The 13,635-nt window shown below is 64.4% G+C and overlaps 1 protein-coding gene across 5 annotated transcripts in view; it reads right to left on the bottom strand.

Annotated features, from left to right (window-relative positions):
- Ppp1r12c (protein phosphatase 1, regulatory subunit 12C) overlaps positions 1-12,673 on the bottom strand; it is a gene marked incomplete at its 5' end in the record, with an annotated part of 13,880 nt that extends 1,207 nt beyond the window's left edge. Inside the window, 18 exon segments of one of the 5 annotated variants that reach the window (XM_013509250.1) lie at positions 61-165; positions 255-357; positions 440-480; positions 575-660; positions 774-834; positions 907-990; positions 1,095-1,185; positions 1,326-1,406; positions 1,857-1,924; positions 1,996-2,154; positions 2,378-2,451; positions 2,584-2,711; positions 2,796-2,869; positions 3,467-3,541; positions 3,614-3,758; positions 6,430-6,589; positions 12,352-12,470; positions 12,543-12,673. In XM_013509250.1, the coding sequence (XP_013364704.1) occupies positions 61-165; positions 255-357; positions 440-480; positions 575-660; positions 774-834; positions 907-990; positions 1,095-1,185; positions 1,326-1,406; positions 1,857-1,924; positions 1,996-2,154; positions 2,378-2,451; positions 2,584-2,711; positions 2,796-2,869; positions 3,467-3,541; positions 3,614-3,758; positions 6,430-6,589; positions 12,352-12,470; positions 12,543-12,673 (1,785 nt within the window). 5 annotated transcript variants of the gene reach the window in all.
- Positions 12,674-13,635: the final 962 nt, after the last annotated feature.

Here is a 13,635-nt window from a genome sequence, read left to right as displayed (position 1 = left end):
GCCGGCCCCGCCCCCTCACCCCGGGGCGCCGGCCCGCAGCTCCCGGCCTGGGCGCCTCACCTGCGTGGCCCGCTCCAGCTCCACCTTGAGCTGCGCCAGCCGCAGCGTAGTCTCCGTCAGGGCCTCGCGAAGCCGCTCATTCTCCCTGCGCAGCTCCGAGTACAGCTGAGGGCACAAGAGAGGGCAGGGTCAGGCGCGGGGAGCCCGTCCCTGAGGAGGCCTTGCCACCACCCCGGCCGGTGGGGGTCCCGCACCTTCCTGAAGCCCCCGTCCGGCTCCTCCGGGGGCAGCTCGGGCTCTGGGCTCAGGTCCTGCTGTGCGCGCAGCCTCCGGGCTGGCAGGCCACCGTCGGCAGGGCTGCCGAGCAGAGAGGCCGCTGGGAGGGGTCCGGGTCGGTGGGTCCCGGCCCTGCCCCGGGGCCCACGCTCCCTCCCCCTACCTGCACTCCGGGCTGCGGTCCACGGGCTCTGCCTCCTCCCCCTGCCAAGGCGGAAGGGAGAGGGCTTTCAGCCCCAGGACGGCGTCCCCAGGACCCAGGCCGGCCGCCCCCAGCCCGACCATCAGGCCTGCTCACCTCCGCAGGCCCCCGCCGCTCCCTGCCGGCTTTGCGGGGCTCCCTGACAGTCTGTGGTCCCTGGCCCTGGCCATCGGGCGCCTCTGCTGGGGGTGAGGCGCCATCAGCCTGGGCACCCATGGGAGCCCTTTCGCAGGGTGGGGTGCCCAGGGCCTATACCCCAGGACGCAGGAGGGGTGCTTCCCGGAGCAAAGCTCACCTCTCTGTGCAGGGCCCTCGGAGTGCTCCACTCCCGGGACTCTGGGCCTCTGGGAAGGGTCCTGCCAGGGAGGAGGTCGGGTCAGTCCCAGGCGCCCCGCACCACCTGCTGCCCGCCACCTGCCCCGGCTCACCAGGCCCCGCAGGGACGCCCTCTCCACCTCAGCAGACTTTCCCGCCACCTTCTCCGCTTCTTTCAAGTCCGTCAGAGTCACACCCTGCCAGGTGGAGGAGACAAGGACAGCGCCCGCCTCTGTCAGGACTCGAGTCCAGTCCCAGCCTCCTCCCTCCGACCCGGGGTCCAGCGCCCACCCACCCACACCTGTGTGGACCTCCGAGACTGGCGCATGAGGCGGGAGCGTGCTTTCCGCTGGGATTCGGACTCCTCATCCCGCACAGGCATCTGGTAGGACCTGAAGGAAGGACATTGGCCAAGGAGGGTCTGGGGTTCCGGCCCGCTGCCCCTGCAGACACCCTCCCTCAGGGGCCCAGGGACTCGTGGCAAGGTGGATGCCTCCCCGCTGCGGACAGCTCCTCCTCCTGGCCTCCTCACCTCCTGCGGTCGCGGGAGTCCACTGGGGCTGGGGCAGAGGCTGGGGGCACATGCGGCTTCACGGGGGGTCCCGGCTCCCTGCTGGGGCAGGAGTAGCGTCACCTAAGGCGGGAGGGGGCCTGGCAACCTCAGCCCTGTCAAATGGGTTCACTTGGGAAGCAGAGCCCAGACACCGGAGACCCGCCCGGAACCCAGGCCCGGGTCCGGCAGCAGAGAAGAGCATGAGGAGCACAGCCCTAACGGCACGTGCGCAGGGAAGGACCCAGCACTTGGGATCCGAGAGGGAGCAGGACGGGCCAGAGGCTGCACACGCTGGACTCCGGGACGGGGCTGCAGTGGTCTCGGTGGGGGGGCCCCGGGGGAGGCCCAGGGGAGTCAGGGAGGGGGACAGGGACGCAACGGGGGACGAGGCCAGATCACCAGGGCCTGGAAGTTCCATGTGAGCTTTTCCGTGACACAGCAGATGGAAACTGAGGCAGTGAGTCGGGGGCAGGAGCAGGACCCAGCCCTGCCGTCCACCCCGGGACTCACAGGGGAGAGGGCTCCGGCGCCTTCCGGGAGGGCGTGGGGGTAATTCTGGCAAGACGGGGCTCCCTGGCCTGTGGAGAGAGAAGGCGGGTGTTCTCCTCGTCGGGACAAGCGCCTGGCCCCGCCATCGCAGGCCACCCACCTGAGCCGCGGTCCCTTCTAGCCAGGACGAGGAGGCCGAGCGCTGCAGCCCCAGCCCGGCGGCCGCCTCGGCCCCCCGCCTATCTGTAGGACCCAAGGCCCCAGAGCTCCTGGTCTTCTGGAGGCCAAAGCGCTGGGAGGAGGGGGCGGCGCTGGGCAGCTGGAAGGGACGAAGGTCTCCGTCACCGAGAAGCACCCATCCCCTCAGAGCCCACAGGGCCCTCCCCAAAGGTACAGGGCCATGGCAGCTGCCACCAGCCCCGGAGAGGCGGGGCTGTCCAGGAGGCCAGCGAGCCAGGTTTCCACTGACCAAGCCGGGGAAGCAACAGGCTTCCACATCCCTGGCCCGCCTCGGCCCCACTGCCCTGCAGGGACAGACTCACCACAGGGCTCTGAGGACTGGCACGTGGCGGAGAGGACACACCATTGAGGGCTCTGGGCTCTGCAGGGGCCGGCTCTGTAGGGACAAGGGGAGGTCGCGCAATGTGCCAGCTGTCCCTGAGGACAGGAAGGCCCGCCCCCTCCCAAAGACCTGGGGGTCCAGCCCGGCCTGCTCCCTCAGATCACTCGTTGCCTCCCTGGCCCCTACCGGGACGGCCCTCGTCCCCCTCCTCCTCGTCCCGGATGGGCGGCCTCCCTGCCCCTCCAGGCCTGCGCTCCTTGGACAGGTCCTGCAGGGAGATCTTCTCGCGGCTGCTCAGGCGGCACACGGAGCTCCTGCAGGGGGAGCAGGTGTTGGTGTCCGCGACGTCTGCGCCGGGGAGCTCCGCCCGTCCACCCCGCCAGGCTCTTCCTTCCTACCGCCTGTGCTTGCTGCTGGCCGGCACCTGGGGCTCTTGGCCTCTGCTCTGTGTGGCTTCCTTTTGGTTGCGAAGCTGTGAGGAGGGAAGAGGCTGCTGCACACACCTCTGGGGTCCCGGGTCCCCTCCCACGTGGTGCTGCCACGCACGGCTGTGCTGCCTGGGCCTCCCGCAGGGAGCCGGGCGCTGTCCGAGGCCCCACAGGGGATAGGTCTTCCCAAGGCCTTCCCACCCGCAGGTCACCGAGGTCTGCCCCTCCCTCCTGCGCAGCACACCCAGGATCCCCGGCCCAGAGGACTCAAGTAGGCCCACAGAAAGGCACGCACCCTGCCCCTTCCAGAGAACTGCTGTGGGACACAGGTCCCCAGGGGAGTTCTCCCCCGCCCAGGCTGGCTCCGGTGACACCCGGGCCACCTTGCCAAGCACGGAGACTCCAACCCAGCGGGAGCCGTGCCTCCAGCCCTGCACTCTGTCCCCCAGAACAGCCTCCCTGGGGGACGTCAGGGCGAAAAGCCCAGCTCGAGTCCAGGCGGACAGCACTCGGGCTCAGCACCAAATGGGAAGCGCTGTGCCCCAGGCGCCACGGCCCGCCGGCCCGGCTGGGCCCTCCCCTGGGCTGCATCCAGGGGCAGAAGGTGTCGGGACGCATGTCCTCCTCCCCGCCAGACTCACGTCCTCCTGCTTCTGAGCCAGTTCCTCCAACAGGCTCAGCACCTCTTCATCCGCCAGGTCACAGGGACGCTGCCCCTGGGTGGGGAGGAGGAGTGGGTGACAGGCGCCCAGGGCCCGCCCGCCCTCCGCGCCCAGGCCCAGCCTTACCGCGTGGGTCAGTGAGTCCATGCCCCCGCCGTGCTCGGCCAGCAGGCGACACGCGTCCTCCACACCCCAGTGCGCGGCCGCGTGCAGGGGCGTCCAGCCATCTCCATCCCGGAGCTCGGGGTCATAGCCAGCCTGCAGTAGCAGCCTGAGGCCGGGGAGACAGGGTCAGGGCCCAAAGAAGGGCCTCGGGGCCAAAGCTGGTTCCGGCAGCACCCGCTGTTACACAGGCAGACGCTCCAGGGCCCCTGGTAAGGGCCCGTGCCGGTCTCTCCCCAGGGACCCCGAGGCCCCGGCAGCCTCCAACCCTTCCGGGACCAGCAGCTGAGTCAATCCTGGCAGGGGGGCTTCAGGACCTGGGTCCTCCCACCCACAGGGCCTTCCATCCCGGGGTGGGCTGAAGGAGGCTGCCCCGCCAGCCCCAGGCCTACGAGGACAATGAGACCCCAAAGGAGGCGGCTCCCAGGAGTGTGGTGCTGCCCCTGCCCAGGACACCAGCGCCGTCTCTGGCTAACTTGGGGGTGGCAGCCAGGAATGAGGCTCAACTGCGCACAGGCTCCCCGACCTCAGAATGACCTGACCCCAGGTGTCAGTGATGCAGAGGCTGAGAAGCCCTGGCTTGGCCAGTGTCTACCAGAAGACGGCCACAGGCCACTCAGCCTGGGCAAAGGCGGGGCTACAGATCCACAGAACCGCCAGGCATTGTGGCACAGACTGTAATCCTACCACTCTAGGAAGCCGAGGCAGAAGGATCACAAGTGTGAGCCCAGTAGGCAACTTAGCAAACAGGAAAAGAAGGGCCGGGTGTGTAGCTCGGTGTGAAGGCCCTGGGTTCCACCCCAGTGCCAAACTAAGAGTCCAGGGAACTTCACAAACAGCCTGGGCAAGTGCACCCGTCCTTGGAGAGCCAGGGCGGCGCAGAGCGGCCGCGTGGCTGGCTGTGATGCTTCTCCGCACCAAGGAGCTGTGCCACGCTGACCTCCCTCCGCCTCTGCTCCAGCCAGGGAGGCTTCCGAGCTTCTCAGGGTCGCCCTGTCCCCTCTGGCCGGGGAGCAGCAGGCAACCGCTCCTCAGTCACCTCCTCCCCTCCCCGCTCTGCGCTGACCGCCTCTCACACCAGCCCCGCCTCGTCATGCCTGTGTTCCCGACCCAGCTCAGCTCCTAGGCAGCAATGAAACCACAAAGAAAGGAGTTCCTTCCTCCAGTGCTGGGCTCAACGCAGGGGCTCACACACTGGACTGTGCTGGCACGGAGCCGCACCCTCAGAGGCCATTTCCAGATCTGACATTCAGTTCCGTGACGGAGAACAAGGCTGCCCACAAACATCAACTCGTTCTCCCTTTAGTAACCACGTACAGTTTTCAGGTGGACACATGGTCACTCGGCTAAGGTGGACGCTCCTAGCACCCTCACATGTGACATGCATCTGTCTAGTAAAGGAGACCCCTGCATGAAGTGAGACGCACCACTTCCGACACTGTTCAAGGGTTAGACAAGATGTGTGTGCTGGCACACACCTGTCACCCCAGCTACTTGGGAGGCTGAGGCAGGAGGATCAAACGTTCTAAGCTAGCCTAACAACTTAGTAAGACCTGTATCAAAATAAAATGTTACAAGGGCTGGGGATGCAGCTCAGCCTCAGAGGGTTTGCTCAGCAGGCGCAAGGCCCCAGGTTCAACTACTCCCTGCGTGGCAACAGGAAAAAACAAGACAGGCATTTGCCCCCTCCTCCTCCCCACGTTCTGCCGACTGGGATCGATGTGGGGGCAGGAGAGAGACAGTCGTGACCCCGGGAAGGGGACAGCCGCCGAGGAGGGCCAGAGGAAGCCCCCAGATGGTGCTGAGGATAATGGGAAAGGAGTACACACTGCGATACCTTAAAACACATCTCTTCCAAACAATCCAGACTTCAAGTATGTAAAATAAAAAGTACCAGAGAATTAGGCCGACTCCACCGTCACAGCAAGAACGGTGACAGGTGCCTCCCGGAACCGAGCAGGACCAGCGGGCAGACGCTGCTGGGATCCACAAAGTTTGGACAGCACGACAGCAGCACTAGCCACTAGAGGTGGGGACAACAGTGGCCAGGCACTGTCCCTTCTCAGCACACACGCGGGGCATGCAGAAAACCGCCACAGGCTGAAAAAGCTGAAATCACTTGGCTCTATTTTCTGACTAAACCACAACTAAACCAGAGAATTGGTAATGGAATAACTAGAAAATCCCACATACTTGGAAATCATGGACACACTCCTAACAATCCACAGGCCAAAGAAGAAAACGCATGGAGCAAGGCATGGTGCTGCACACCTGCTAAGCCCAGCACTCTGGGAGGCTGAGGCAGGAGGATCAAAAATTCAAGCCAAGCCTGAGCAACTCAGTGAGATCCTATCTCAAAATAAAAAATAAAAGCACACATGGGGAGTATGCCTGTAATCCCAGTATGCAGGAGGCTGAATCAGTAATCAGGAGGATTACTACAAGTTTGACGCCAACTTCGGCTACAGAGTGAGTCCAGTGCCAGCTGAAATTACGTAGTAAAGATTCTATCTCAAAAAAGCAAAAAAATAAACCAACAGGGCTGGGGATGCAGCTCAGTGAAGGCCCTAGGTTCAATCCGCAGCACTGCAAACCAACAAGAGGAAGCCCATCAGTTACAGAATGTTTCACACTGTCTACAACGAGAGAGATCCACTGTCCATGGCACAGCGAGCGCGTGGGGTCGCCAGCCCGAGGCGGGCTGCAGGGAGCCGCAGAGCCCCGGCCGCACGCTGCAAAGGAACAACGAGGCCCGGCGCGGAGGAACACAGGGCGCTCACCTCATCACCTCGATGTAGCCCTTGGCGGCGGCCACGTGCAGGGCGGAGGCCCCCGTGCGCGGGTGCCGGGCCTCGGGCATGGCGCCCCCGTTCAGCCAGCACCGCGTGTCGTGAAGTAGCAGCTCCTCCTCGGCCCGCTTGGCGGCCTCCACATCCACACCTGGAGGGTGACAACAGGCGAGGGCGGGCTTGGTCCTTGGCTGGGGTGCCCAGGCTCCCCCGCCCCGCCCCAGCACACAGGAGGCCTGGAGCAGCCCACAGCTCCCTGCAGCGCTCTCCGTAGTCCCGGGGCCACTGAGCAAATCCCAGTCACTGCTGGGGGCCCGGCCCAGCAGGCAGAGATCTCAGGGCCACCTTTCTTATCAGAAAGCCCCATGTTTACTGAGCACAGCCGGTGTCTGGTGGCCCCTCCGTCCCCGGCCGACACACCCACACCCCAGCATCCTCACGCACTTAGCAGCCTCCTTGGCCCCTCCCAGCAGGCAGAGCCCACTGCCCCTGCAGTGGCAGCCCTCGGGGCTAGTGATTTAACGTGGGGGGAGGGGAGGGCAGGACTGAGCATCCTGCTTGGGGCGGGCATCCCCGCACTCTCCAGGGCCCCCGAGAAGCTGGCTTCCTTGTGTGCTCTACACCGAGTTGGTGTAACAGGCGCTCCCCAGGGAAGGTCATGATCACGTTATTTCCTCAGCTGAGGAATTTCTCACACTGAGGGGAGCGGCGGACAGCTGAGTTGTCTCCTGCTGAGCCGCCACTCACAGCCACCAAGGGGAGATGCACCCCCACCAGAAAGGGAAGCCCGTGTGTGCCTGGTTGTGCGCGTGCGTACACGTGTGTTTTGCGGTGAGGAGATCAAACCCAGGCCTGTGCACACCAGGCAAGTACTCTGCCACTGAGCTCTATACCCCTGCCTGCAAGAACAGGCTTTTTTATTAATCACATGCTGATGATATTTGGGTATACTGGGTTAAGATATATTATTACTTTTTTTTTTTTTTTTTTTTTTTGAGACACAGTCTCACTTACCAGTTTAGGCTGGCCTTGAGCTCACTTTGTAGCCCAGGCTGGCCTCGAACTCTAAACGATCCTCCTGCCTCAGCCTCCCAAGTGCCAGGATTACAGGCGTACACCACTGAGCCCGGCTTATTATTACTATTGGGTGTGGCTTTTTTCCACTGTGCAGGGGACTGAACTAGGGCATGCCCGGCAAGCATTCTACCACTGGACCACATCCCAGATCTAAATATGACATACTGTTAAAATTAATTTCACCTGTTAGCTTTTATTGTTTTAAATCAACTCGGAGAATACTTTTGTTGTTTTTGGAAGACCTTGCCATATAGTTCAGGCTGGCCTCATGGGGACTGTCCTGCCTCAGCCTACCGAGGGCTGGAATGACAGCTGTGCACCTGTGGCTCCCACTGGACTGCAGCCGGCAGCAGAGGCACAGAAGCGCATGTCCTCACCCGGGTTAAAAACCAAGTCCGGCAGGCCCGACAGGAGCCGCTCTGCACCTCCCGCATCACTCCCTTCCCCTGCCCAAAGGAGCCACCGCCTCAGGGCTGCATCCCGCACGCGTGCTCTGCTCACACTCTGCACATCCCGTAATCTTCTGTCAGAAAACCAGGGACGGACCCCCGGAGACGCGGTCCTGGCGCCCGCGCCAGCACACGCCGAGCTCCCGCGGGGCCGCGGCTGGCGCCACCTGGTGGCACGCGGCAGCCCGGCCCCGGCCCCAGGGAGCCGGCCCCCTGCCCGAGCGGCGCGGAGGCGGAACTGCTCTCCCTGCGCGGGGTGGCCTCCCGTCCACAGCGGGCCGCGCTTTCTCTGGCAGGGCTGCTAAAATGAACACGCTGCAGATGTGCCGACGCACTATTTGAAGGCGTGTGACTGGGTGGCACTCGGGGCTTTCTCGGTGTTGCGGACCGCCCGCTGCTGTCGCGCTCCTGGTGTTTCTGTCACCCGCGGTGACACTCTTCGCCCGCCGCGCTTCGCGGTCCACACTGCCGCCCCCGGTCCAGCAGCGCCATCCACTTCCTGTCCCCAGGGATGTGCCTGTTCTGGGGGCGTCCCGCGCTCCTGTGCTGTCCCTGGCTGTCCTCCCCCGCTCTGAGGCGCAAGGACTGCGGCCGAGCCACAGGCGCCGCGCCGCACCCTGCCCTGCCCGGAAGTTCACAGCCTCCTCTGCCCACTCCTCAGACATCACTATCCTGCGGTTCTCTGGGGCGCAGGCTCCAGCCTCCTCGGCCTGCGGAGAGCTCAGTATCGGTCACCCTCGTCTGCTCCAGGAGGCCGAGGGGCACAACGGCCAGGACGAGAACTCCGGCTTTCAGCCACCACCACCCACGCCCAAGGGCTTCCCACAGAGGCTGCGATGGTTCCCATAACTCCCCCTCGCCAGCACAGGGACTAGGGGCCGCGACTCTGCCAGGCCTCCAGGCTTTGAGCAAGGCACCCTCACCCACCCTTCCGGGAGCCGGGATTCCTAGCGAGGCTGCCTCAAGCCTTCGAAAGCCCAAGCCCGCCCACCCAGTTCTGTGCCCGCGCCAAGCAGCCAGAGGCCCCTTCTGTCGGGACACAGGGCGAGGTACTCCCGCAGCGACCTGGCGTCCCAGTGCCACGGATCTGCTGGCATCCGTCTCCGCTCCTCACCCACGTGGTTCCAACGTGACAGAGCTCACAGCTGGCTCCAGGGACGGGTACATCTCCAGGCCCGGCCGCCTCCGCGGCAGTGACGGGGCACAGGGGCTGCCAGGGCACCAAGGTGGCCGAGGAGCACGAGACAGAACCACAGCTCGACTCCTGAGCAGCGGGCGTCCTAGCTCTGCTGCAACGTCAGCCTGCACTGCTAGAGAATTCGCCTCAGCAAAGGGGGCGCACTGAGGATGAAGAGGTGCTCCGACTCCCTCCGTGCCCCTGGACTGACTATGCTTGCAATCTACATCCCGCGCGGACTTCATTTATACAGGCACATAAACCTCCCTATGCGAAAACCGTGGCTGGGCCGGTGGTGCACACCGGTCACCCCAGTACAGGGGGAGACTGCAGCATGAGGGCCGCAGGCCCAAGCCCAGCACAGGCAACTTGGCATCTTAGCAAGACCCTGTCTCAAACTAAAAACTACAATAAACAAGGGCTGGGGATGGAGCAACGCCTAGTAACACAAAAAATAACCAATACACAAATAAAAGAATTGCGGGAAAATACGCATAAAATTTACCATCCTAAACACTAAGCGTGCAGCTTGGTGTTTCAGTACAGTCACACTTTGATCACCAAAGCCGCCCACCCCAGAACTTCGCCAGGCCAGCGCCGAAACTCTGCACCTTCTCTCCGACCTCAGCTCCCCCTCTTCCTGGGCCCTGGCAACCACCCTTCGCCTGTCTCTGATCTTTTTGTCTCCACAGTCTTGGCGGGCCTGGGTATCTCACGAAAGTGGAGCCACACCCCGTCCACCTGTGGCGCTGGCTTCCTTCGCCCAGCACACGTCCTGGAGCTCCTGCGCATCGCAGCGTGGGCCCGGCCCACGCCGTCTCAACACTGACCGCCCTGTGTACATCACACTTTGCTCGCCCACGCCGCGAAGGACGGCTGGTTCCTTCCACCTCCCTCCAGGAACACAGGTGCAGAGCTGCTCCTGTGCCTCCCGCGACAGACGGTGCACATCCAGTCCCGGGAGAAAGCCGTCCCTGGCTCAGCACAGAGCCACCCAGACTGTCCTCCGGGAACGGCAGGCCCAGGGGAGCAGCCAGTGCAGCAGGGATATCCCGCGGGGATGCCCCACACCCTCGGAGGACTGGCCACCTCCTGGAGACGAGGTCCCAAGGGGCAATGGTCTTGGCTTCTGTGTTACCAGGCCCAGACCACTGACCCCACCGATGCCCCTCGTGAGGGCGGGCGTCATGGGGACAGACTGACGGGCCTTGTGACCAGGGGGCAGTGGTCTTCACAGAGGCCCTCCCTGCCAGGAGCTCAGGTCCTCCGGGAGCCCCTCTGGCCTCTGCTCATGGCTGAGCCCACAAGCCAGCACCCCCACCAACACACCCTTCCTCAGCCTCTCCCTGCCGCTCGGAGCAGCCGATGCCGGCTGTGGGCGACTTCGCGGCACAGGGAGTCAGAGTCCGGGGACGGCCTAGTCGCCACTCTGGGGCCTCAGTGAGGCCCAGCGAGGCGTCCACTCTACGGACGGCTTCTTCCCGAGAGGCAGGACACCTCACAGGAGAGCCGAGGGCGCACCTCAGCGCCGAGCCCACAGCGAGGGCCACACAACCGCACCTGGCCCTGACAGGTTCCAGCCAGAGCCGGGGCCGGGTGGGGCACAGCTCAGCCTCGAGGCTTGCCCGACACACGCCAGGCCGGGCGCGTCCCCGCAGATCCTCGCCCGAGTAGCAGAGCTGAGTCTCGCGGCGGGGAAGGCGGCAGGGTCCACACTGAGCGGGTTCTAACAGCCGGCGGGGGGCTGACCCAGGCAGAGGAGATGAAGGCGCCCTGCAGCTCGAGGGGCGCCCAGGACTGGACGACACTGAGGCCTGCCGTGGGCACGCGCGCAGCAGCAGGTCCCTGCCTTGGGGACATGAGCTGCACACAGGGAGGTTACTCGTCTGCCACCACCCGCGCCGGCCCCGGCCAGCCGTGCAGTCTGGGCGGGGACGGGAAGTCACAGGCTGAGGGACCGTCCTGCGAGACGCCCCGGAGGGGGTCGACTGAAAGCCGACTGCACCGCTGAGGGCTGGGAACGGTGGTTTACAACTGCTATGGTGTTGAGTATACACTGTAACTACCCTAAAAGCTACTGACGGGTGGGCGCGCCGGCGCACACCTATCATCCCAGCACTCGGGAGGCTGAGGCAGGATTGCTGAGTTCCAGGCCGGCCTGCACTCCATAGTGAGACCCTGTCTCAAAAAACCAAGAATCGAGGCCTGGGGATATAGCTCAGCGGCACAGTGCCTGCCTAGCAAGCACAAGGTCATGAGTTCAATTCCCAGTACCAAAAAAAAAAAAAAAAAATTCAAACAAAAAAATCCCCACTGATTTGTGCACTTTAAATGCGTGAACTGCAAGGTACATGAAAAATATCTCTAAAAGCTGTTTGGGGAGGGAAGTAGGGGAAGGAGAAGTAAACGAATTTGGATGCCATGCGTACTTGGACCCACGCCCTCCACGAGCGCAGGCATCATGCACTGCAAGCGCACACTAACAGAAGTCCCAAACAGACACTGGCGTCTGGGCAGAGGCCTGTGAGCACTCCTCACGCGGCTGAACTTTCCCGTCAGGCCCCCGTGCCAGCGCCTGCCCCCTGCCTTGCCATCTCGGGCCACAGCACACAGAAGCAATGCCAGAAACCCGCCGGGCCGTGGGTCTGCTCTTCGTCACCCCCCCTCGGGCAGAGGGCACCCCGCGCTGCTCTCTCAGGCCCGCCGAGCCCACAGCCCCACACGCTGCGCCGGTCACCCCAGCTGTGACCACGGCGACCATTTTGGGACACAGTGGACTTCACCTGCAGCCCCGAGAACGGCCCACCCGCACCCAGGGCTCGTGGGGGCATCGGTCTCCCTGCCCAAGCCGCTCCTGGCCTCTGCTTCCAGGCCCTCCACAGCAAGCTGAGCTGCAGGGAGAGCCTGCTTCATCAACACCTTCTCCCGCCTAGAAGAGACATGGCCAGACCACTTCAGGGGTTCTGGGGCCCCCGAAGAACCTCAGAGCTTGGGGTCCAGTCCCCTCGGGGAGCACCTCCCGAGGTTCCGAGTGCACTCCCGGCCCCGCCCGCCACCCCCTTGGTCGCTACTTCCCCGAGTGACCCTGAGGCAGGCACCCCTCCGCAAGGCAGGGAACTGAGGCAGGGCACCGTGAACCCCATCAGACACAGTGCGCCTGCAAGCCCAGGCAGAGAGCCCCAACGCACTCCGCCGTACCCACAGGCCCACCTCGCCGGGCAATCTCCGCCTTCAGCAGCCCCTCCACAGCGTCCGACTCGGCCAGGTCCAGGGGCAGGTCCCCGTCACTGTTCACAGCCGCAATGTTGGCCCCATGGCTCAGGAGGTACCTGGGGACGGAGAGGTCAGGGCTGCTGCCGGCACAGCAGCCGCTCTGGGTCCTGCCTAAGCACCCGCCTCACCTGGCGATGTCCAGGTAGCCACAGGAGGCGGCCACATGCAAGGGTGTCCAGCCCTCGTTGTCTGCTTGGTTCACGGTGGCACCCTGCTCCACCAGGAAGCGCACCACCTCCAGGTTCTCGTCGATGCAGGCCTGTGGGGAGGAACAGGCGGTGACCCTCGGGGCTCAGCACGCCGGCCCCCTACAGCCCAGCAGGAATGAGGAGGTCAGGGCTGAGTGAGACACCACTGCTGGTCCACGGCAGGGTGTGCTGGGGGCCAGGAGCGGACCCGGGGCAGGGAAGAGATGGGGGCTTCTCCTCAGGTGTGGGCTCCCAAGGGACGGAACCCTGTCACAACCTGCAGGACAGGCGCCCAGGCTCGGCCCTCCGCCCTCAGAGCCAGCAGGCCCAGAGAGGGGCAGGCTGCACCAGGCCTCAACACACCGCAGACTCGCTCCAGGAGCGGACCCTGCGGGCAGCCCAGGCGGTGTGGGCTCCAGAAGTCGCCGCCAGGCCCCAGACAGAAGAGGGTCCCAGGCAGGGCTGCCCAAGAGGTGGGTGTAACTCCGGGCTGCAGCCAGACTGAGGGCCTGCTCTGAGCAGGCACAGCCTGAGGGGCTCGCGGGCCCGTGTCTTTAGGGACGCTGTTCCTGAAGGCTGGCGAGGCTGGGGAGACCCAGCCCTCACCACCGTTGCACTGCATGCGGGAGCCGGCCGGCCGGATGGGCTCTGGGACCTCAGCTGGGTCCTCAGGGCTGATTAACCCTCCAGCTCCCTCACCTCCCCTTCACCACCTATCTGGAGGAGGGGAGGAAGCCACCAGGGCCAAGAGCATGAAGTCATGGAAACTCGGGCTGCGAGAGGGGGGCCGCACGTGCCCTGGGAACGGGATGAACTCTGGGCTCCGTTTATTTCTACTCGGTTGCCATGGCAATGGGGGGGGCAAGGAAGGAGCTGGGCCTTTCCCTTTCAAGGACCTGGCCCAGCACTACAAGCTGCCTGGGGCCTGGGCACCAGGGACACATGCGTCCAGGTCCTGATCCCCACCCGGCCCCTGGGATGGGCCCTGCCTCTTCCCTCAGACCCAAAGGTCTAGCGCTCTGGTCTCTCTGTT

This window comes from Chinchilla lanigera, unplaced genomic scaffold (genome assembly GCF_000276665.1).
Source record: "Chinchilla lanigera isolate Chin_1 unplaced genomic scaffold, ChiLan1.0 scaffold00166, whole genome shotgun sequence".
Classification (NCBI taxonomy): Eukaryota; Metazoa; Chordata; class Mammalia; order Rodentia; family Chinchillidae; genus Chinchilla; species Chinchilla lanigera.
The sequence above is the reverse complement of the archived record's forward strand: the minus strand, read 5'-3'. Positions and strand labels throughout refer to the sequence as shown.